Source organism: Procambarus clarkii, chromosome 2 (genome assembly GCF_040958095.1).
Source record: "Procambarus clarkii isolate CNS0578487 chromosome 2, FALCON_Pclarkii_2.0, whole genome shotgun sequence".
Taxonomy (NCBI): Eukaryota; Metazoa; Arthropoda; class Malacostraca; order Decapoda; family Cambaridae; genus Procambarus; species Procambarus clarkii.
This window is the reverse complement of record NC_091151.1, coordinates 46,483,692-46,504,252: the sequence shown is the minus strand read 5'-3', so window position 1 is coordinate 46,504,252 and position 20,561 is coordinate 46,483,692. Positions and strand designations below refer to the sequence as shown.

General features: G+C 43.5%; 1 protein-coding gene across 1 annotated transcript; it reads left to right on the top strand.

The window, feature by feature from the left end:
- Window positions 1–108: 108 nt before the first annotated feature.
- Window positions 109–20,220, top strand: LOC123762312 (titin homolog). Its single transcript, XM_045748754.2, has 8 exons — window positions 109–1,457; window positions 8,431–8,595; window positions 12,020–12,581; window positions 12,804–12,931; window positions 13,774–13,969; window positions 14,151–14,337; window positions 14,646–14,770; window positions 15,107–20,220. The coding sequence occupies exons 1-8, from the start codon at window positions 1,350–1,352 to the stop codon at window positions 18,184–18,186; spliced, it is 4,551 nt and encodes a 1,516-aa protein (XP_045604710.2). The 5' UTR covers window positions 109–1,349; the 3' UTR covers window positions 18,187–20,220.
- Window positions 20,221–20,561: the final 341 nt, after the last annotated feature.

The window sequence follows — 20,561 nt, the reverse complement described above, 5'->3', positions numbered from 1 at the left end:
GGAGAGCGAAGGAAGGTAAGACAGGGTAAGGGTGGTGGGGGAGTGGGGGAGGAAAGGGGCACGTACCGGACACCAGGATCAACAGCAGTGTGTGTTGGGGAGGCGATGGTGGTGTGCGATGTTTGTCTGGGCGTCCCTCTTATGTAGCCCTCTCTCTCTTCCTCCGTCATTTTACCTGCTTTCCGTCCGCCCACGAACTCCTCGCTGTATCGTAGGTTACACCTACTGAACGTGTTATTGAAAGCCACATTTAAATCCTTCTCGTGTCACAGGAAGCCGGAAATGTTGTAGTGTTGGAGATATTCTTCACGGTTTTGTGCAAGGATGTGGCCAAACATCACCTTTACTCATCAATCTCTGATCAACATTTGTTCTCATAATAAACGTACCCAACGCTAAACATAATTGACTCGATTCCTCACTGGTCACAAAATCCGAGGTGGTTTGCCTAATTTTGGCTGTTTTCAGTGCTATAGCACAGTATCCTTCAAACGCATAGAAAAAATCAGTTTTGTTATGTACAAGTCTGAAGTGTTCTGATACATTACTTATATATCGCCTGCTATCACCGGTCATCCAGAAACATGTCGCGACTCTCACATTTTGATAACCTGAGCAGCTTTGGCTAAAGATTTCCCCGTTGAGAATCTCATTTTCGTTACAAGCAATATAAAAAGATAGTCGTTAATGAAACAGTTATAAAAATCGAGAGATAAAGCAGCTGTTGGATTATGTTAGCATAATACCCGAGTGATTACACCTGAGACAACACCTGATAGACAGCACCTGGGAGATAGTACCTCAGAATATCTGTTGGAATGTGAGAACTTTTCAAATATCTATAAAAACAGCGTTTTCGAACGTGTCGAGGACTGTGCATGTGTTGGGGACATACACACAGTGCACATTGGGCGTGGATATCAGAGCTTTAATAATTTAATTTTAAATTCCTACAGAATAGCAGAGGAATAAAAGAAAATTCAATAAACAAAAAATTTCCACAGGTGAAAAACCAAGACGACCAAGTGGTCCTCTACGAATGACACTGAGCACAGAACAAGGAAATCATACCAATAATGTTGGATCGAATGATGATAGTTGTGATGTGGGTCCAGGAGACGCTTGCAGGGCATCGTTGTACATGATCATAATACCAGGCATATGTGCAGAGGCAGAGCAGACACGCCCGTCAAGCATAGCAGACAGAAGCAGCAGGTATAACAGGCAGAAGCAGCAGGAATAGCAGACAGAAACCGCAGGCATAGTAGACGGAAACAGCTGGCAAATCGGACAGCATCAGCAGGCATAACAGAAGCAGCAGGCAGAGCAGACAGAAGCAGAGAGACAAGATGCGGGAAGGAAGTATCTGTGAAGGCTACAGCAGCTTGAAAGATGTACATCTCACCCACTACTTCTCCAGAGCAGACGTCATCAGTCACCTCGTGCACATGGGACTGGTAGGTGCACATAACCACACACGTACACACACACAAAACATCCACCAGTTGATTAAATGGTTAAAACGGCGGGTAACAAAAGCCGCAGTTCACTCATCAGACATTCACATGGGTGTATACACGTAGTAAACAAAACAAACACAAGTGTACAACCAAGCAAGTGTATAATCAATAGAGGAATACAATAGTATATAGGTAGTGGAGGGGGTCGTGGCGCAAGGCCAGTCAAACAGGTTAATCAATGCTCGCATACCTGTAGGTTCCTGCAGTGAACTGGGGGACTTCCTGGCCATTCAGAGAGCTTGGAATACTGGCCACTCAGAGAGCTTGGAATACTGGCCACTCAGAGAGCTTGGAATACTGGCCACTCAGAGAGCTTGGAATACTGGCCACTCAGAGAGCTTGGATTCATGGCCACGCAGACAGCTTGGATTAATAGTCACTCAGAGAGCTTGGATTAGTTACCCTTCAGAGAGCTTAGATTAATAGCCACTCAGAGAGCTTGGATTACTGGCCACTCAGAGACCTTGGCTTAGTGGCAATTCAGATACCTTGTCATCATAGCATAATAGGTATATGAATGAAGATATTTCTATTTTAATTTTATTTTATATACATAATTGTTACATATTTTCTTCATCATTTTTTTTTATTTCTATTCCTCATTATAATCATCTAATGCAGCTGCCAAACTTATTGGTTTTATTTTAACATTCCCATACCATCTATCGCCTTTTTTAATTCCTACAAATTACAACTCCCTTTAGTTTCTTAATTTTAAACATTCCACCACATTTCCTTGTTTGCTTCAAATCAGTTATTCAAAATTTTATTTAAAATTCCAACAAAAACAGTCAATTCTTATATAAAAATACCATTCTCAACCTTGAAACTTTGATAATTTCCAGGAAAAACGGCTTTCATAAAGGGACGTGCGTGGAAGTCATTACAAAATAAATATCAAACAATCTTTAGCGAGCAAGTATTTACAGTCTGTTTCACCTTGACCTTAACTGCAAGGTTAGCTGGGAAACCGTCTGGGTTCTCTGCCAAAAGTCTGACTGGTTGGGAGTGCCAAGTCTAGCTGGTGGGTGAGGAACACCAAGTCTGGGGGTCTGGGGGCCTGGGGGTCTGGGGGTCTGGGGGCCTGGGGAGCTTTACCGGTAGGGTAGCGGGTCTGATTTTGGGGTCCGTGGCATATTGTCTGAAGGCATTGCCTGGGAGGGTGGACTTCGACAGGTAGGACAGGGCTCCGGGAGGTATATATATAGTCTGGTCGGGCCATGTCTTGTTGGTTGGGGCTTCATCTAGCTGGTCGAAGTGGAGGGAGGGGGTGGGGGACCTGGTCTGGCTTGTCGAGGGAGGGGGGAGCTAGTCTGTGTGGTCGAAGTTGCGGAGGAGGGTGGAGCTAATTTGTGTGGTCGAGGGAGGGGGGCGGGGAAGCTGGACCGGTTGGTCGAGGGAGGGGAAGCAGGTCCGGCTGGTCGGAGGCCGCCGGCAGGAGTCTAAACTTGGAATGTGGTGGAAACATAGTATAATTGATGCTGCTTATCAGGGGCTAAGGTATACCGGAAGGGACGAACAAGGGTGGCTGGAAATAGAGGGCTCAAACAACGAGCGAGAGTGAGGGAGAAACGAAGAAAAGGCAGGGGGAAGAGGAAGAAAAAGGAGAAAATATAAAACGAGAGAGAAGAAAAGGGGAACGAAAGAAAAGGAGGAGACTAGTTGAAAGTCAAGAAGAAAGCTGAGCTTGTTGCACCAACTGGGTAATAACCCGGCCACATTAGAGGAGGGGGGGGGGGAAGATAGGGAGGAAAATAATTAAAGAGCAGGGGAGGAAAAGAAAAAAAAAACGGTATTCCTTCCCGTTGTCGGGGACAGGAAGCCTGTAAGACCATTTAAGGCTCTGCTAGCCAACGACTGTCCTTCCCTATGATGCCACCTACAACAGCCGACTAAAGAGTGACAAGAGAGAGAGAGAGAAAGAGGAAGGAAAGTCTGGATGAAGTCGAAAAGGGGGTCAGTAGGCGCCCTATTGATTACCTGAGTGAAACAGGTGAGTCTCTCCTCCTTTCCCCTCATAAACCTCGGTCTCCTCGGATTTGCCTGCATGACTACACTTGCCGGTGTCTATGAGGAGCAAGATCTAGCTCTAGAGCCCCAACCTCTCACTTTTTTTGTTTTACATTTCTCAACGTTCTAATGCTGTCGTACCTGCTATCCGGATCTGTCATACCAATATTTGACAGCTCTGTCATATCTATATTTGACAGCTCTGTCATATCTATGCAGGCGATGAGTCACAATAACGTGGCTGAAATATGTTGACCAGACCACATACTAGAAAGTGAAGAGACAACGATGTTTCGGATCGACTTGAGAATGGTCCAGGACGGACCGAAACGCCGTCGTCCCTTCACTTTCTAGTGTGTGGTCTGTCATATCTATATTTGACAGCTCTGTCATATCTACATTTATTCACTATTATGACACTGAAAAGTAATGTGTTTTAATATTTATGAGACTTAATCGGGAACTTTGTTTCATTCTCATCAATCCTATACCACCATTCTAACTGTTGGTTGTCTAATGTTCACAGGTCCTTGGCTGCGAGGGCCTGTGTGTGTGTGTGTGTGTGTGTGTACTCACCTAACTCACCTAATTGTGCTTGCGGGGGTTGAGCTCTGGCTCTTTGGTCCCGCCTCTCAACCGTCAATCAACTGGTGTACAGATTCCTGAGCCTATTGGGCTCTATCATATCTACATTTGAAACTGTGAATGGAGTCAGCCTCCACCACATCACTTCCTAATGCATTCCATTTGCTAACTACTCTGACACTGAAAAAGTTCTTTCTAACGTCTCTGTGGCTCATTTGGGTACTCAGCTTCCACCTGTGTCCCCTTGTTCGCGTCCCACCAGTGTTGAAAAGTTCATCCTTGTTTACCCGGTCGATTCCCCTGAGGATTTTGTAGGTTGTGATCATGTCCCCCCTTACTCTTCTGTCTTCCAGTGTCGTGAGGTGCATTTCCCGCAGCCTTTCCTCATAACTCATGCCTCTTAGTTCTGGGACTAGTCTAGTAGCATACCTTTGGACTTTTTCCAGCTTCGTCTTGTGCTTGACAAGGTACGGGCTCCATGCTGGGGCCGCATACTCCAGGATTGGTCTTACATATGTGGTGTACAAGATTCTGAATGATTCCTTACACAGGTTCCTGAACGCCGTTCTGATGTTAGCCAGCCTCGCATATGCCGCAGACGTTATTCTCTTTATGTGGGCTTCAGGAGACAGGTTTGGTGTGATATCAACTCCTAGATCTTTCTCTCTGTCTGTTTCATTAAGTACTTCATCTCCTATTCTGTATCCTGTGCCTGGCCTCCTGTTTCCACTGCCTAGTTTCATTACTTTGCATTTACTCGGGTTGAACTTCAACAGCCATTTGTTGGACCATTCACTCAGTCTATCCAGGTCATCTTGTAGCCTCCTACTATCATCCTCTGTTTCAATCCTCCTCATAATTTTTGCATCGTCGGCAAACATTGAGAGGAACGAATCTATACCCTCTGGGAGATCATTTACATATACCAGAAACAGTATAGGTCCAAGGACTGACCCCTGCGGGACTCCACTTGTGACGTCTCGCCAATCTGAGACCTCACCCCTCACACAGACTCGTTGTCTCCTGTTGCTTAGGTATTCCTCTATCCACCGGAGTACCTTCCCTCTCACTCCAGCCTGCATCTCCAACTTTCGCACTAGCCTCTTGTGTGGCACTGTATCAAAGGCTTTCTGACAATCCAAAAATATGCAGTCTGCCCACCCTTCTCTTTCTTGCCTTATTTTTGTTGCCTGGTCGTAGAATTCAAGTAACCCTGTGAGGCAGGACCTGCCATCCCTGAACCCATGTTGATGCTGTGTTACAAAGTTCCTTCGCTCCAGATGCTCCACTAGTTTTTTTCGCACAATCTTCTCCATCAGCTTGCATGGTATGCAGGTTAGGGACACTGGCCTGTAGTTCAGTGCCTCCTGTCTATCCCCTTTCTTGTATATCGGGACTACGTTAGCTGCTTTCCAAATATCTGGCAGTTCCCCTGTTGCCAGTGATTTGTTATACACTATGGAGAGTGGTAGGCTCAGTTCTCTTGCTCCTTCCTTTAGAACCCAAGGGGAGATTCCATCTGGGCCTATAGCCTTCGTCACGTCCAACTCTAGTAAACACTTCCTTACTTCCCCACTGGTAATCTCAAACTCTTCCAGTGGTTCCTGGTTAGCTATTCCCTCACTTACCTCTGGAATTTCTCCTTGTTCTAAGGTGAAGACCTCCTGGAATTTCTTATTCAATTCCTCACACACTTCCTTGTCATTTGTAGTGAATCCTTCCGCCCCTATCCTTAATCTCATAACCTGTTCCTTTACTGTTGTTTTTCTCCTAATGTGGCTATGCAACAATTTAGGCTGAGTCTTTGCCTTGCTTGCGATGTCATTTTCGTATTGTCTTTCTGCCTCTCTTCTCATCCTGACATATTCATTCCTGGCATTCTGGTATCTTTCTCTGCTCTCCAGTGTCCTGTTATTCCTATAGTTTCTCCATGCCCTTTTACTTTGCTGCTTAGCTAGCCTACATCTTTGATTAAACCATGGGTTTCTCATCTTCATTTCTCTGTTTTCCTTTTGGACTGGGACAAACTTGTTTGCTGCGTCCTTGCACTTCTGCGTGATGTAATCCATCATATCTTGGGCCGTCTTTCCCCTGAGCTCTGTTTCCCATGCTATATCTGTTAGGAATTTTCTTATCCCCTCATAGTTTCCCTTTCGGTATGCTAACCTTTTGGTTTCGGTATCCCTCCTCGAGTTCAATAACCCTTCTTCAATCAAGTACTCAAACACCAGTACACTGTGGTCGCTCATTCCTACTGGGTCCTCAAAACCGATTTCTCTTATGTCGGAGTCGTTCAGAGTGAAGACTAGGTCGAGTCTCGCTGGTTCGTCATTGCCTCTCATCCTTGTGGGTTCTCCGACATGCTGCGTTAAAAAGTTGCTTGTCACCACCTCCAATAGTTTGGCTCTCCACGTATCCTCGCCTCCATGCGGTTCCTTGTTCTCCCAGTCAATCTTTCCGTGATTGAAGTCGCCCATGATGAGCAGGTGGGATCTATTTCTACAGGCAGCAGAGGCTGCCCTCTCAATTATAGTGTTAACTGCCTTGTTGTTGTTTTCATACTCTTGACTGGGTCTCCTGTCATTTGGTGGAGGGTTGTATATTACTGCTACTACTATTCTTGGTCCTCCCATTGTTATGGTGCCTGCTATGTAGTCTCTGAACTCCTCACAGCCCGGGATGGCCATCTCCTTAAAACTCCATTCCCTTCTCATGAGTAGGGCCACTCCGCCTCCTCCTCTACCTTCCCTCTCTTTCCTTATTACTGTATACTCCTGGGGAAACACGGCATTCGTTATGATTCCAGAGAGTTTTGTTTCAGTGAGTCCGATTGTGTGTGTGTGTGTGTGTGTGTGTGTGTGTGTGTGTGTGTGTGTTTGTGTGTGTGTGTGTGTGTGTGTGTGTGTGTGTGTGTGTGTGTGTGTGTGTGTGTGTGTGTGTGTGTGTGTGTGTGTGTGTGTGTGTGTGTGTGTGTGTGTGTGTGTGTGTGTGTGTGTGTGTGTGTTTTGACAAGTCAGTGTGCGTGATTTCCTTGCACTTATCCCGGAAATACATTAAAGCTCAGAATCACGCAAACACGGAGCCTGGTGGTTGCCCACACACACACACACACACACACACACACACACACACATACACTCACACACACACACACACACACACACACACACACACACACACAAGCACACAGAAGTGCAAGAAATCATTCAGACCCAACATTTTACGTAGGTGAGTATATAAAGTACGACAGTTTAAATAATTAATAGTCTTAATTTTATATACTGGCGTTAATTTAAATATGATACCGATAAATCGTAATAAATAGCGATAAAATACAAAAATTTATAGTCTATGACAGTTTACATAAAAATAGCGATTATATATGTTAATTATCATGTATAAAATATGATAATTAACGAAAATATACAATCATTATTTATTATATTTGGTAATTAAGATAATTACTATAATTTCTGATAATTACCTATATTATTTCTTAATTACTTACACTTTATGGTAATTAACGATAATATATAACAATATTATTTGATAATTACTGGTAATATAATAATTGGAGATAATATACGACAATTAACGATAATAAATGATAACGATAATATATATGCCGTAATAATTATCGAAAATATATGAAAATGAACAATAATATATGAAAATTAACGATAATATATAATAATTACGATAATATACGATAAATAACGAAATTATGTGATAATTAATGATAGTATAAGATAAGTAACGATAATATGACAATTAATTATATTATTTGATAACGATATTATATGAAAATAATAGGTAATATATGATAATGATCTTATATGATAATTAACGATAATATACAATAATTATTAATAGTATATGGTAATTAACGAAGATTTATGAAGATACACAATAGATTATGGTAATTATATTAATAATAATATCTTTTTATTTAACGTAACGTTTAGGCAAAGTTAATGAAGATTTTCTAACTTAAATTAATCTTAAGCTCCATTGTTCCCATTTTTGTTTATTTCCATCCTCCCCTTCTCATTTGTCTCTTCTTTACCTCCGTTTCATCCTTCTCTGTATTCCTTCCCTCCCACCTATTATGTAATATATATAATGTAATTATATCTTCTCTCCGTTCTTCCCTATTTCGTTTAGTACTAACACGCTCAACAAACACTCAATTTACTGACTACCTTCCTCTTAATCTTTTTGTCTCTGTTCCTCATCCCCCTCTGGCTGTCTGTCTGTCTCTGTCTCTGTCTTTCTCTGTCTCTCTCTCTCTCTCTCATCTACCCTTCCTCTCCAGTTGACACGGTCCGGAGATCCGGTACCAGAAGCGGAGTGGAGGAGAGTGCACGCGAAGGAAGAACGAGAAGCCAAGGAGCGGGAGAAAGAGGCGCACAGAAAACGGCTTCAGGAGGCGGAGGAAGCTTCGAGGAGAAGGATCAAAGAGAAGATCAAGAGGAAAGAGGTAAGGAGAGGGGGTCGTAAGTGAAGGGCTTGAATAGGAAATGGGAAGACGATGAGGATGGCGGGGAATGATATATGGACAGGAATATATTTCCGGAAGGCGATGTTGACATCAAGGGGGCGAGGTGGACATATTTGGACTGTTTGAGAAGAGTTCGTGGAAGATAGAATGAGTCTTCATGAGGTTGTAGGAGATCAGTGAACACTATATGAGTAGATTAGTGAGCACAATATGAGTAGATCAGTGAACACAATATGAGTAGGAGATCAGTGAACACTATATGAGTAGGAGATCAGTGAACACAATATGAGTAGGAGATCAGTGAACACTATATGAGTAGGAGATCAATGAACACTATATGAGTAGGAGATCAGTGAACACTATATGAGTAGATCAGTGAACACTATATGAGTCTATTATATATATCACTATATGATATATAACACTATGTTATTGAATGATCAGTGAACACTATATGAGTAGGAGATCAGTGAACATTATATAAGTAGGAGATCAATGAACACAATATGAGTAGGAGATCAGTGAACACAGAAGGTCGAGACTGATATGACGAGGCTTCAGGAGATTCATAAAGACGAGAAGAGGCTTCATCAACTCACTGAAGAAAAAAAGAGGCTTCAGAAGATTGACGTTGGAAAAGAATGGCTTCAAAAATATGTTCAGTTCACTAAGAAACTTCTTGAGATCTTCGAGACTTTCTCACTAATGCTGAAGAATACAATCGGACGAAGAAGGTTTGGATGAAGATCATTGGGCTGATATGATGAACAGGAAACTAAAGAGAGCGGAGGTGAGGGAATCAGGACTCATTCTTTATTGCCATTCACACATTAATGGGAATAAGGAATACAGAAAACCCATTATTTATACAAAGTACAAAGTTATTACACATTAAATACAGAAAGAGCAACATGAAACCGATGAGGCTCTCACGGGACACCTAAAAAAATATGGATTCGAAAGACATAGGTGAGAGGAAGGTTTGAGATTGAAACAGTGAATTGAACTTAAGACACTGGCTAAGAGGACCGTGATTCTGGAGAAGAACGTAAGACACTGGCTATAACAGGACCGTGATACTGGAAAAGATCTTAAGACGCTGGATATATTCCCTCTCCGTGATACTGGAGATGGAATAAAGACACTCTGCATTGATGTGGGTAAAAATCAATGCAAACCTAAATAAAAGGATCTCTGGTGAAATTTCTGATACGTTCCCTCAGACACGTGGGCGTATGAGAACTTTTACGGCCTTGCTGATCAGAGTCATTGTACTCAGCAAAGTCATGTAGGTTCCCTCAACTCAGCTGATCCCGAAAGAACTACAACCCACTCGAGCCACGACCACCTGCTCCTAATTATACGGCTCTACTTCTGACAGAATATTCTCACCTTTGCCTTTTTGTCGCTTCAAAGATCTCTCGTCTCGCTCTCTGCTGCCTGTCGGCCCTAGACGGCACGCCGCCGTCTACAATAGATAAGCATACCAGATGTAACAGACAGCAGGTTGAGGTTCAGAGTTACCAACTGGTGCTGTCTGCCGTAGACAGCGGTTGAAGGTTTTAAAGTTAGCAGTAGACAGATGGTGCCGTCTTCCGTAGACAAGGAAAAGAAATAGGAAAATGAACTGAGCTCTAAGGAAAAATAGGATATATAAGATAATAAGAAAATATTATATATAGAAGATAAAAGGGAGTAACAAAGGTAAGGAAGAAGAAGGAAGACTTATGTGAGCGAGGGAGAGGAAAATAGAGAGGGAGAGATAGAGTGAGAAAGAAAAACAGAAGCATTATGTACGAGGACAAGGTGTTTCCTCCCTCAGGTCAGGCGGTCGCTGGAGATCATGCTGGAGGATGAGTGGAGGAGGCTGTACGTGCTCGACCTGCAGCAGCAGCAGCAGCAGGAGCAGCAGCAGCAGCAGCAGCAGCAGCAGCAGCATAAGGAGCAACAGCAGCAGCATTTGGGGCTCAAAGCAGCTACAACCGCGGCGACAACGAGGCCTGGGGCGGACGGGAGGTCTAGGAGAAGGGAGGTGAGCTGATGGAAGCTGTGCGTTAGGAGAGGGACAAAGGTAGCCATTATTAATACTACAAGGGGTAATGGAGCTAAACGCTGAGACGTGGGGCTGGACCGCCTGGCAATGGGGTAGAATGCACAATGATAGGTGACGTGGGAAAGGGTTCGATCAGGATATGATGGGGGAAAGGGAATGGACGTAAAATAATGGGCAGAAGGAGCAAAATACCAGGTAATGGGATTTCAAGGGATGGGAATCAGGTAATGAGGATTAAAATGACGGAATCAGATGAAGGTTCACATGGAAAGCGGCTCCTGGTGATGGAAGAATGAGGTGGAGCATCAGACGAAACTGATGAAGGGGTAAAGGAGGGATGGAAGCCTCAGCTAAGGGTGTGAAGGGTTAAGGTGTCAGATAAAAGGGAGAGGAGAGTGTAGTATCAGCTAAATGGAGACCGTAGTGGGGTGACAGATTGTAGCGAGACCTTAGATTTGGAGGGTAGAAATAGCCTAAGCTACTCTATCCCTTTGAGATGTATTTTATTGTCTCAATAAACGTACATGAGCTTGAAGTTGAGACCTTAGTGGATGGGAACCAGGTATCACCTGGTGAACGGATGTGTTCTAAATAGCGAAATACACTAGGAAGTAGACAAATTGCTTTAAAATATAATAACATGCAGAAAGTGGGCACCATACGAAAGGGAAATTAGGAAGGATTTTATACGACAGAGAAGTGATGTTAGAGTCCAATGAAATGAGAGGTGTCAGACGCTAGGAAGTTGAGACATAGTATAGAATACTGGGGGAATGAAGGCTGGTGTTAGACACTAAATGAACGAGAGATAGTCTTAGACGCTAAGAGAATAAGAGAATGAGAGATGGTCTTAGTCGCTCGGAGAATGAAAGATGATGTTAGAAGATATGGAAAGACGAATAATAGAAGGGAAAGATAAAAGGTGGGTTAGGAAAGCACGTCGAAACAAAACTGAAAAGAATAAAGTAAAAACGAGAACTACAAGACTCTTGTAAGAGTTCTGATCCCAAAGTGCACAAGGATTTGACCTTTGACTTTAACTCCCGATCTTTAATTCTAAGTCGTGATCTTTGACACCAAGCCTTGATCCTGTACCTTGAATCGTAGCACTGTCCCTAATTTGTTGCTTTTGAAGTTAAGTCGTTACTTCACTAAGTCGTCACCTCAGACACTGAGATTTGACTTTAGCTCTATGCCATGACCCTTGACCCCACACTCAATATATATGAACACAGTTTCAATGAACCATAAGCAGAAATATATGCAAATGCTCCTCAATCTCATTAACCTCTTTGATTAGTTGTCTATTTATCCAATGATAATCTTTACTTAATCGACCATTATCCACAGCTGCACTTGGCCCGACCGCCGTCGACGTCGGAGCCAGACCTGATCCACTTCGACATAGAATGGAACTATCGACCTGTCAGCGTAAACACGGAAGCCCGTTCCTCCAGCAGTACTCCTGGTCACTCCGGTGGAGCCCCGGGGGCTTCCAACGGTAGAAGGGAGGTCGCAAACGGTAATCCAGGCCATTGGAACGGTTCAAGAGAAGTCATGAATGGTAACCCGGGCCGTTGGAATGGTTCCAGAGAAGATGTGAACGATAACCCGGGCCGTTGGAATGGTTCCAGAGAAGTTGCGAACAGTAACCAGGGCTACTGGGACAGTACCGGAGATACTGTCAACAGAGCAAATCGTCGTTGGAACGTTACAGCAGCTGAGGCTTCAAATGACACTCACAGGAACTCAAAAGGTGCTGTTGGTGCTTCGAACGGTGTGAACGGCAGATGGGGTGGCGAGACCAGGACCTCGAACGCAGACTCTGATCGTTCTGAGGTTACCTTCGGACATTCGCATGGTATTTCTGGTCCCTCTACCAACGTAATTTCTGAGTGGGGCAGACCACCTAGTAAGTAGTTCGGTGGTACAGTGATTCGTTTTTGGAAATAGTACATTGGGAAAATTATCTGTATATTATATAGATTGTGTCTATAACTGAATGTACATTAGTTATATACCTTTCCATAAAACCATTTTATTTATCTTTATTTGCTGAATATTTATATCTCTTTGTTAACTCCTTTACTTAATTTTTATCTTCCTCTGTGACGTCCTTTATTCCACTTCTCAGAGTTCATGCAGAAACCCAAATTTTTGGGTCGTCGAGGAATGGTCGGTGAGCCATACGTGGCTTCCTTGGGTCCTCATCCCTCCCCTAAGTACATCCATATCCTCCACCCTACCAATAGCTGCAAGGAGGTACGTCTTTCCTCTTGTACACATATCCTTAAAAGTATTTAAATTGCGGAGAATCAGTCACAATAACGTCGCTGAAGCCAGTAACCCAACCTACACACGCGAAAGAAAAGTGATGATGTTCTGGTCTGTCCTGGACCCTTTTCCAGTCGTGATAAAAATTCGATATGGATTCGGGTCGAGTCATCTCGTATCCATATCGATTGGCGGACGAACTGCTTTCCCTTTCCTACCGAAAGGGTACATATCCTTATCAGAACATGAAAATAGAAGAATCTTCCTAATAACTTGTGGTCTATGGGCGACAATTCATACATTCATCCAAGCTCATTCTATTTTTGAACATTACCAATAAGCTTTTTTCAGTACTGATACCTGCTCACTTGTTAGACTGATGTGAAACCTGTTTCAGAATTTGTGTATACCAGTTTATTTATAAATCTAATCATATCTAACACAAACCCACTGATTCGTGTTCTAACTTGGATGATTGTTTTTAGAACTCTGTTAATGTCTCGCCCTAGACTTGTCATCCGTTTGTACCCTTTTTTCACTTTTATTGATAATATGAGAGGTCACTCATGACCAGGATTAACTTAGTCATCCTTTTCTGTATAATCTAACGACAATGTACATACTTTTGCATGCTGAACAACACAGATGCATTTATTCTCTGCCCCACGGACCAGGTTAGAGATTTGGTAGATAACATATATAGTGAAGTTATTGAACACTTAATCACAGGTAACTGGAGTGCTCTTGCAACGCTAACCAGCATTCACATAAAACTTAATTGCAGGTGCCATAAGATGCCAGTTATCACCTTGTGCTTGTACCCCCAGCAGGTGTGGAAGCGACTGTGTCCCCCTTACCCAGTACCCTCCAGCCTGCCTCGCCACACAGCTCCTCCTGCCCCCCATATGCGGCTAGTGTATGCAGGTGGGGGAGCGCCCTGCCACACCCCCACCAATCTCGGCCTCGTACAACAGCCAGCAGGAGCCCATAACGTCTCCATCTTCCAGGGTGTCATTCGTCTCGGGGGTGAGTTGTCTCTTTGGATATCATCATCACGGATATTTTTTGTATACCCAATCGCTTGAACTGATCGGTAGAGCGGAGGCATCGCTTCTTGTTAAGTCGAAGTTTAATCCTCCCTTTTATTTTTACTTGTATACACATACGTTTATGTCCGTTTATTATTAAATTCTTTGTTTACCACCAGATGAGATCGAGATCGCTTCCATGCGTCGAAAAAACTTTCCGTTTTCTCTGACAATTTACGAGAACGGGGTGGCGACGGGCAGACTGAGCGCGTGTTGTGAATACCGGTACGCTCCCGGTACCCGCCTTGGCGGACGCTCTGGCCATCTGAAGGTCGTCGAGATCATAGGCGGGGAACCATGCCTCAGGTGAGAATTCAGTTATTCATTTAAGATATGATTTGGCAAGGAAATATAGACTGCGAGGTACACTCCGCTTCTTGGTGTATATACACTGAGAGTTTACTAAAGTCCTGGACTATATTCATGGCTAAAGTATATATAGTATACACGCTGTATGGTCAGTAGGCGCTTATGGTGGTCTCAATAACCCTTAAGAGGTTGATAGACATTCAAGCCCAACAACAAATTAATATTCTGGCGGCATTCGTTATTTATTTTGAATTCCAAACACAAGGGCATTTTATGTTTACTTTTTTGCGTCCCTCTCTGAACAGGTGTCAGCTACGAGTGGTGGAAAAGCGGCACCAGGCTCGTAGACGAGTGAGGGTGAAGACCAGGAAGGCTAGGAAGGCCACCTCACCCGACCACGAGCGACCTTACACCCCTCCAGAGGAGACAGGTTGCTTATGTTATATTACTGATGTTCAGGAAAGATTTTGAGTTAATATTATTGTTTTAATGCCATTATATTGATTTATTTTTGTATTATAATTTTTAACACTACTACTAGTAGCACTGTAATGTATTAAAAGTCATAATAATAGTGGTAATAAAGGTAGTAATGGTAACATAGCTGAAGTAGTGGTAATATTAATATTAGTAACAGTTGCAGCAGCAGCAGTAGTAGTACTAGTAGCAGTAGAAGCAACATCAGTTGAAATAATTCTGGTAAGATTAGTAGAAGTAATCATTATATTTTCCATATCTAACTTCTGTTTTAATATCTGCCTGGCAGAGAGTGAGGCAGGCACTACGGAGGACAGTAGCACCAGCACTCAGAGAAGCAGCATTTCGCCCGATGGCAGTACTGCCGCCAGCGACGCCAGTCAGGGCACAGGGGAGTCGAACCCGGTGAGCAGCAAAGACGGCACGCCCTCCAAGACTGCCTCATCTTCCTCCACAAGCGACAGCACCTCGAGTGACATTGACTCCATGGTCCTTCAGCACCACCTCGAGGTTCAGCAGAAGGGACAGTCTCAGAAGACTCACCAACGAGACACTTCTGCAGAGTCCTGTAATGACCCGTCGGATCTCGAAGTCGCAAAAGCGCTTGGAGTGGATGTAAAGTCGTTGGTTAGCTCCCGTGTCAGTCAGAGGCGTCGTAGCAGGACTAAACATAACATTAAAGAACCACAATCCCATTTGAACGAGACATCTCCCAAAACTTCTGAAGACAGTGAGAGCACAGGGACTCGACGAAGTCACTTTAGCTCTTCTAGAAAAAAAGAAAGTGTCATCAGCAAAACAAGCAGCTTTGAAGGTAAGTCCGATGGCTCCAGCAGTAAAATAAACCAGAGAGATTTACAGAGCAACAGAAGACGACCATCACACATATCTAGTAGTCTAGAGGGACAGTTGGACGACAGTTTGGTTGGCCGATCACCCATTCACCAGGCTTCGTTTCAGAGCCGTTCAGGAACCTCTTCCAGTAGCCGAAGGAGACGTCGAAGCTCAGGCAGAAAGAACAGCGAAGGAAAAAAACGTAAGGGCATTAGCAAAGTCGACAGCTTCTACAGTCAACAAGTGTTTACGCCGTCTGGCAGCGAGGGTCACGTTGCGTCTGGCAGCGAGAGTCACGTTGCGTCTGGCAGCGAGGGGCATGTTGCGTCTGGCAGCGAGGGTCACGTTGCGTCTGGCAGCGAGAGTCACGTTGCGTCTGGCAGTGAGGGGCATGTTGCGTCTGGCAGAGAGGGTCACGTTGCGTCTGGCAGCGAGGGTCACGTTGCGTCTGGCAGCGAGGGTCACGTTGCGTCTGGCAGCGAAGGTCACGTTGCGTCTGGCAGCGAAGGTCACGTTGCGTCTGGAAGCGAGGTTCACGTCCCGTCTGGCAGTGATGCACACGAGGCGTCGGGCAATGATACAGAAGTGTCGTACGGAAGCTCTTGGGAGGAAGATGAAGAGGAGAAAGATGATAAAGCAAAAGATGACACGAAACAAAAAGACATAGATAACGACGGGGTAAAAGAAATCGAAGATGAAAGAAGTAATGCTGAAGGAAAAGAAGAAAGCAGCGAGCACAACGTAGCAAGCCAGAGCAAGAAGGAAGGAGAAGAGGTTGTCGTACGCGACGCTGACCACCAGGAAAGTCAGACAGTTAAATACAACGAGGAAATGAAAGATGAAGTTGATGAGGAAGTTGAGGACAAAGTTGATGAGGAAGTTGAGGATAAAGTTGACGAGGAAGTGGAGGATAAAGTTGACGAGGAAGTGGAGGATAAAGTTGATGAGGAAGTGGAGGATAAAGTTGACGAGGAAGTGGAGGATAAAGTTGATGAGGAAGTGGAGGATAAAGTTTACGAGGAAGTGGAATATAAAGTTGATGAGGAAGTGGAGGATAAAATTGATGAGGCAGTTGAGGATAAAGTTGATGAGGAAGTTGAGGATAAAGTTGATGAGGAAGTTGAGGATAAAGTTGATGAGGAAGTGGAGGATAAAGTTGATGAGGAAGTTGAGGATAAAGTTGATGAGGAAGTGGAGGATAAAGTTGATGAGGAAGTGGAGGATAAAGTTGATGAGGAAGTGCAGGATAAAGTTGACGAGGAAGTTGAGGATAAAGTTGACGAGGAAGTTGAGGATAAAGTTGACGAGGAAGTGCAGGATAAAGTTGACGAGGAAGTTGACGAGGAAGTGCAGGATAAAGTTGACGAGGAAGTTGATGAGGAAGTTGAGGATAAAGTTGACGAGGAAGTTGAGGATAAAGTTGACGAGGAAGTGCAGGATAAAGTTGACGAGGAAGTTGATGAGGAAGTTGAGGATAAAGTTGACGAAGAAGTGGAGGATAAAGTTGATGAGGAAGTTGAGGATAAAGTTGATGAGGAAGTGGAGGATAAAGTTGACGAGGAAGTGGAATATAAAGTTGATGAGGAAGTGGAGGATAAAGTTGATGAGGAAGTGGAGGATAAAGTTGATGAGGAAGTTGAGGATAAAGTTGATGAGGAAGTTGAGGATAAAGTTGACGAAGAAGTGGAGGATAAAGTTGATGAGGAAGTGGAGGATAAAGTTGATGAGGAAGTGGAGGATAAAGTTGATGAGGAAGTGGAGGATAAAGTTGATGAGGAAGTGGAGGATAAAGTTGATGAGGAAGTGGAGGATAAAGTTGATGAGGAAGTGGAGGATAAAGTTGATGAGGAAGTGGAGGATAAAGTTGATGAGGAAGTGGAGGATAAAGTTGACGAAGAAGTGGAGGATAAAGTTGACGAAGAAGTGGAGGATAAAGTTGATGAGGAAGTGGAGGACAAAGTCGACGAAGAAGTGGAGGACAAAGTCGCCGAAGAAGTGGAGGACAAAGTCGACGAAGAAGTAGAGGACAAAGTCGCCGAAGAAGTAGAGGACAAAGTCGCCGAAGAAGTAGAGGACAAAGTCGACGAAGAAGTGGAGGACAAAGTCGCCGAAGAAGTAGAGGACAAAGTCGCCGAAGAAGTAGAGGACAAAGTCGACGAAGAAGTGGAGGACAAAGTCGACGAAGAAGTGGAGGACAAAGTCGACGAGAAAGTGGAAGACAAAGTCGCCGAAGAAGTAGAGGACAAAGTCGCCGAAGAAGTGAAGGACAAAGTCGCCGAAGAAGTGAAGGACAAAGTCGACGAAGAAGTGGAGGACAAAGTCGACGAAGAAGTGGAGGACAAAGTCGCCGAAGAAACAGACAAATCTAACAAGGAAGTCGAAGTCGATGATAACAACACAGTCAGAGAGAAGCAGAATACAGACAGCAAAACGACTGCAGACGAGGAAGAGACCGAGGCGGAGCACCTCGACTCCTCACATTACGAACTCGAGGGCCGGCGAAGTCCTGAAGACCCCAAAGGCAAGATAATATAAACATGGAAAGACTAATAGTGATGTGAACTCCGTTATCGAAGACACAGTTGATGACACCGAAGATGATTGCAAGCATGAATTAAAGCTTAAAACCCTTTAACTGCTCCAATTGCCTGAAATAGATCTAGCCCTCTCTATTTTATTCAAAAGTACTGCAGATTCTAAATGGACTTCATCCGACATTAGAGACCTTTGTTTATTAAAAAAAATTACCTAGTCTCTTAATTTCCTTCCTGGCCCTTAACAACAAGATATGCATCACACACACAGAAATCCCAATAGCGTGATATATCAAATGAATAAATCCACAATAATAGATCCACAATAATAATAAATCCCCTAGTGGATTTATTCAACATATACACAATATCTAGCGCATCATCATCCAGCAGCTGAACATGCTGGGCGGCCATTGACGCTATACAACACTGCATGGAATTGGATGAACTTGGATGATCTTATAATGAAGAGGAATATATAACAAGCAGTTAACCAGGATATTATCCACCAGAATATGTAATAAGCTGTTCTAACACCAGAGGAAGAGACTGAGCAGTGAGGATCTGTGGGTGCTCACTGACACGATGCAACAATGATGACAACCCACACCTCTAGTTCCCAACTGGAGCTTATTTATTGCAACAATAACCGAATCTGCTTAAAATGTGTTGATGACATATAAGAACAAGAATTTAAGAATAAAGGAAATTGCAAAAAGTCTTTTTTAGCCCATGGGGAAACGGCTGCTATTTATACCCAACCTAAAAATAAAGAAAGATGCAGAAAGCCAGAATACAGCATCGCTCCCGTGCCAGGTAAGTCCACTACGGGCTCACCATAGCCCGTGCTACTGGGAACGTTTTATTCCGAGTAGCTGAATCTAAAACAACAACATTCAGAAAGCACATTGTCTAGTGCGAGGAAACTCCTATTTACATTGATCATGTTGCTAATATGATCCTGCTAGTGGAGATCATGTTAGCGTTCATGGCATAAGATAGTGCTTTAGATTCGTCGATGATCGTGGTGGAAAAATTATTCGTGTTGTCAATTGATGGTAATTTTGTTTCCACAAACTACTAAATGTGATCAAAATATTAATATAGGGATCGTCTATTTGCAGTTCATTACACAAAGATGTTTGTGGTGCAAGGTCGCCAGCTTGTATTGTGCCTGAAGCATTATGTCCATCTGGCAGCTTTTGGAAAGGATTATCGTCTATAGCAATATTTCGACTACCTTCCCATGCTCGGCATTTCAAGCCAGCCGCCTTAACATACACAGTTACTGAATCTACACAATTTCACTGGGCCTCGATCTGCCGCTATGCAACGATAAGTGCACCTTTTACGTGGATTTTCGTGCTTCTGAATGCTAATTCACCAAAGAAAAACTAATTTCGGAATAATTTTTGTCTTACGCATAGCACACAATGCATCAATTTACCCTGCAACGTTTAGGAGTAAAATGTGGAAGCCAATCGATAAAATGTTATGGGGATGATGGAGGAGCGGGTAAACAAAATGATGCGGTGTAAGACATAGATAGAATTTAAGAGACAAGAGGATCTCTACAAGCCATCCATGGTCTTCTTGTGCCGTGCAAAGGCTTCTGCTTCCCTGCATGGGCTTCTGCTCCCTCTGCAAGAGCTTCTTGTTCCATGGACGGGTTTCTTGTCCCATGGATGGGCTTCTTGTCCCCTTCTCTGTATAAGCTTTTTGTCACCTGCATGTCTTCTTGGTGAACCTGAATCCGGGGGCCCGTGGTGTAGCGTTTTGCGTATGCTCGTGTAGACTATCACTCATGCTTATGAGGGTGATGCATTTGCCATAAATGTGAGAGGTGAAGCAATACCCATGAATGTGAGGGGTGACTTTGTTGTTTTGCTTCAGTCTACGCTTAATTTACATGTCCATATAACATTTTCACTCCATGCTATTAAGCGCTCATGTCATGCCAAATTCACAAAAATTAATCACCAAGGAAGTACAAAATTAAGCTTACAAGGCTTCAATAAAGCTGTCAGGTATTGAATGTGATCTTTATTATGCATCCTCCTATATGGGGACACGGCGTGTGGATATTCCAATGTTAAGTATGTGTTTAAAGCACGAGAAAATGGCGATACAAGCTTATTTGTCAAATTAGCCAGATGGAAGTTATCATAACTCAAATTGGTTTAAGCTTCAACTGGAGAATAAAATATAGACTTCTCTCCCATATTAATGAGAACTAACTTTAATTATTGGGTGATGATAAATGCAGACTTTAATCTACACTTTTTCTAAAACTTTATCCTCCACTTCCTTGTCAACTTTCTCTACTACCCAGTCAACTTAATCCTACACATCCTCGTCCACTATATCCATGACAAT

Coding starts and splice junctions, on each gene's coding strand:
- LOC123762312 (XM_045748754.2), top strand. CDS start 1,350: ATGCGGGAAGGAAGTATCTGTGAAGGCTACAGCAGCTTGAAAGATGTA. Junction 8,596..12,019: donor AGAAGATCAAGAGGAAAGAG/GTAAGGAGAGGG, acceptor CATTATCCACAG/CTGCACTTGGCCCGACCGCC. Junction 12,582..12,803: donor TGAGTGGGGCAGACCACCTA/GTAAGTAGTTCG, acceptor TCCACTTCTCAG/AGTTCATGCAGAAACCCAAA.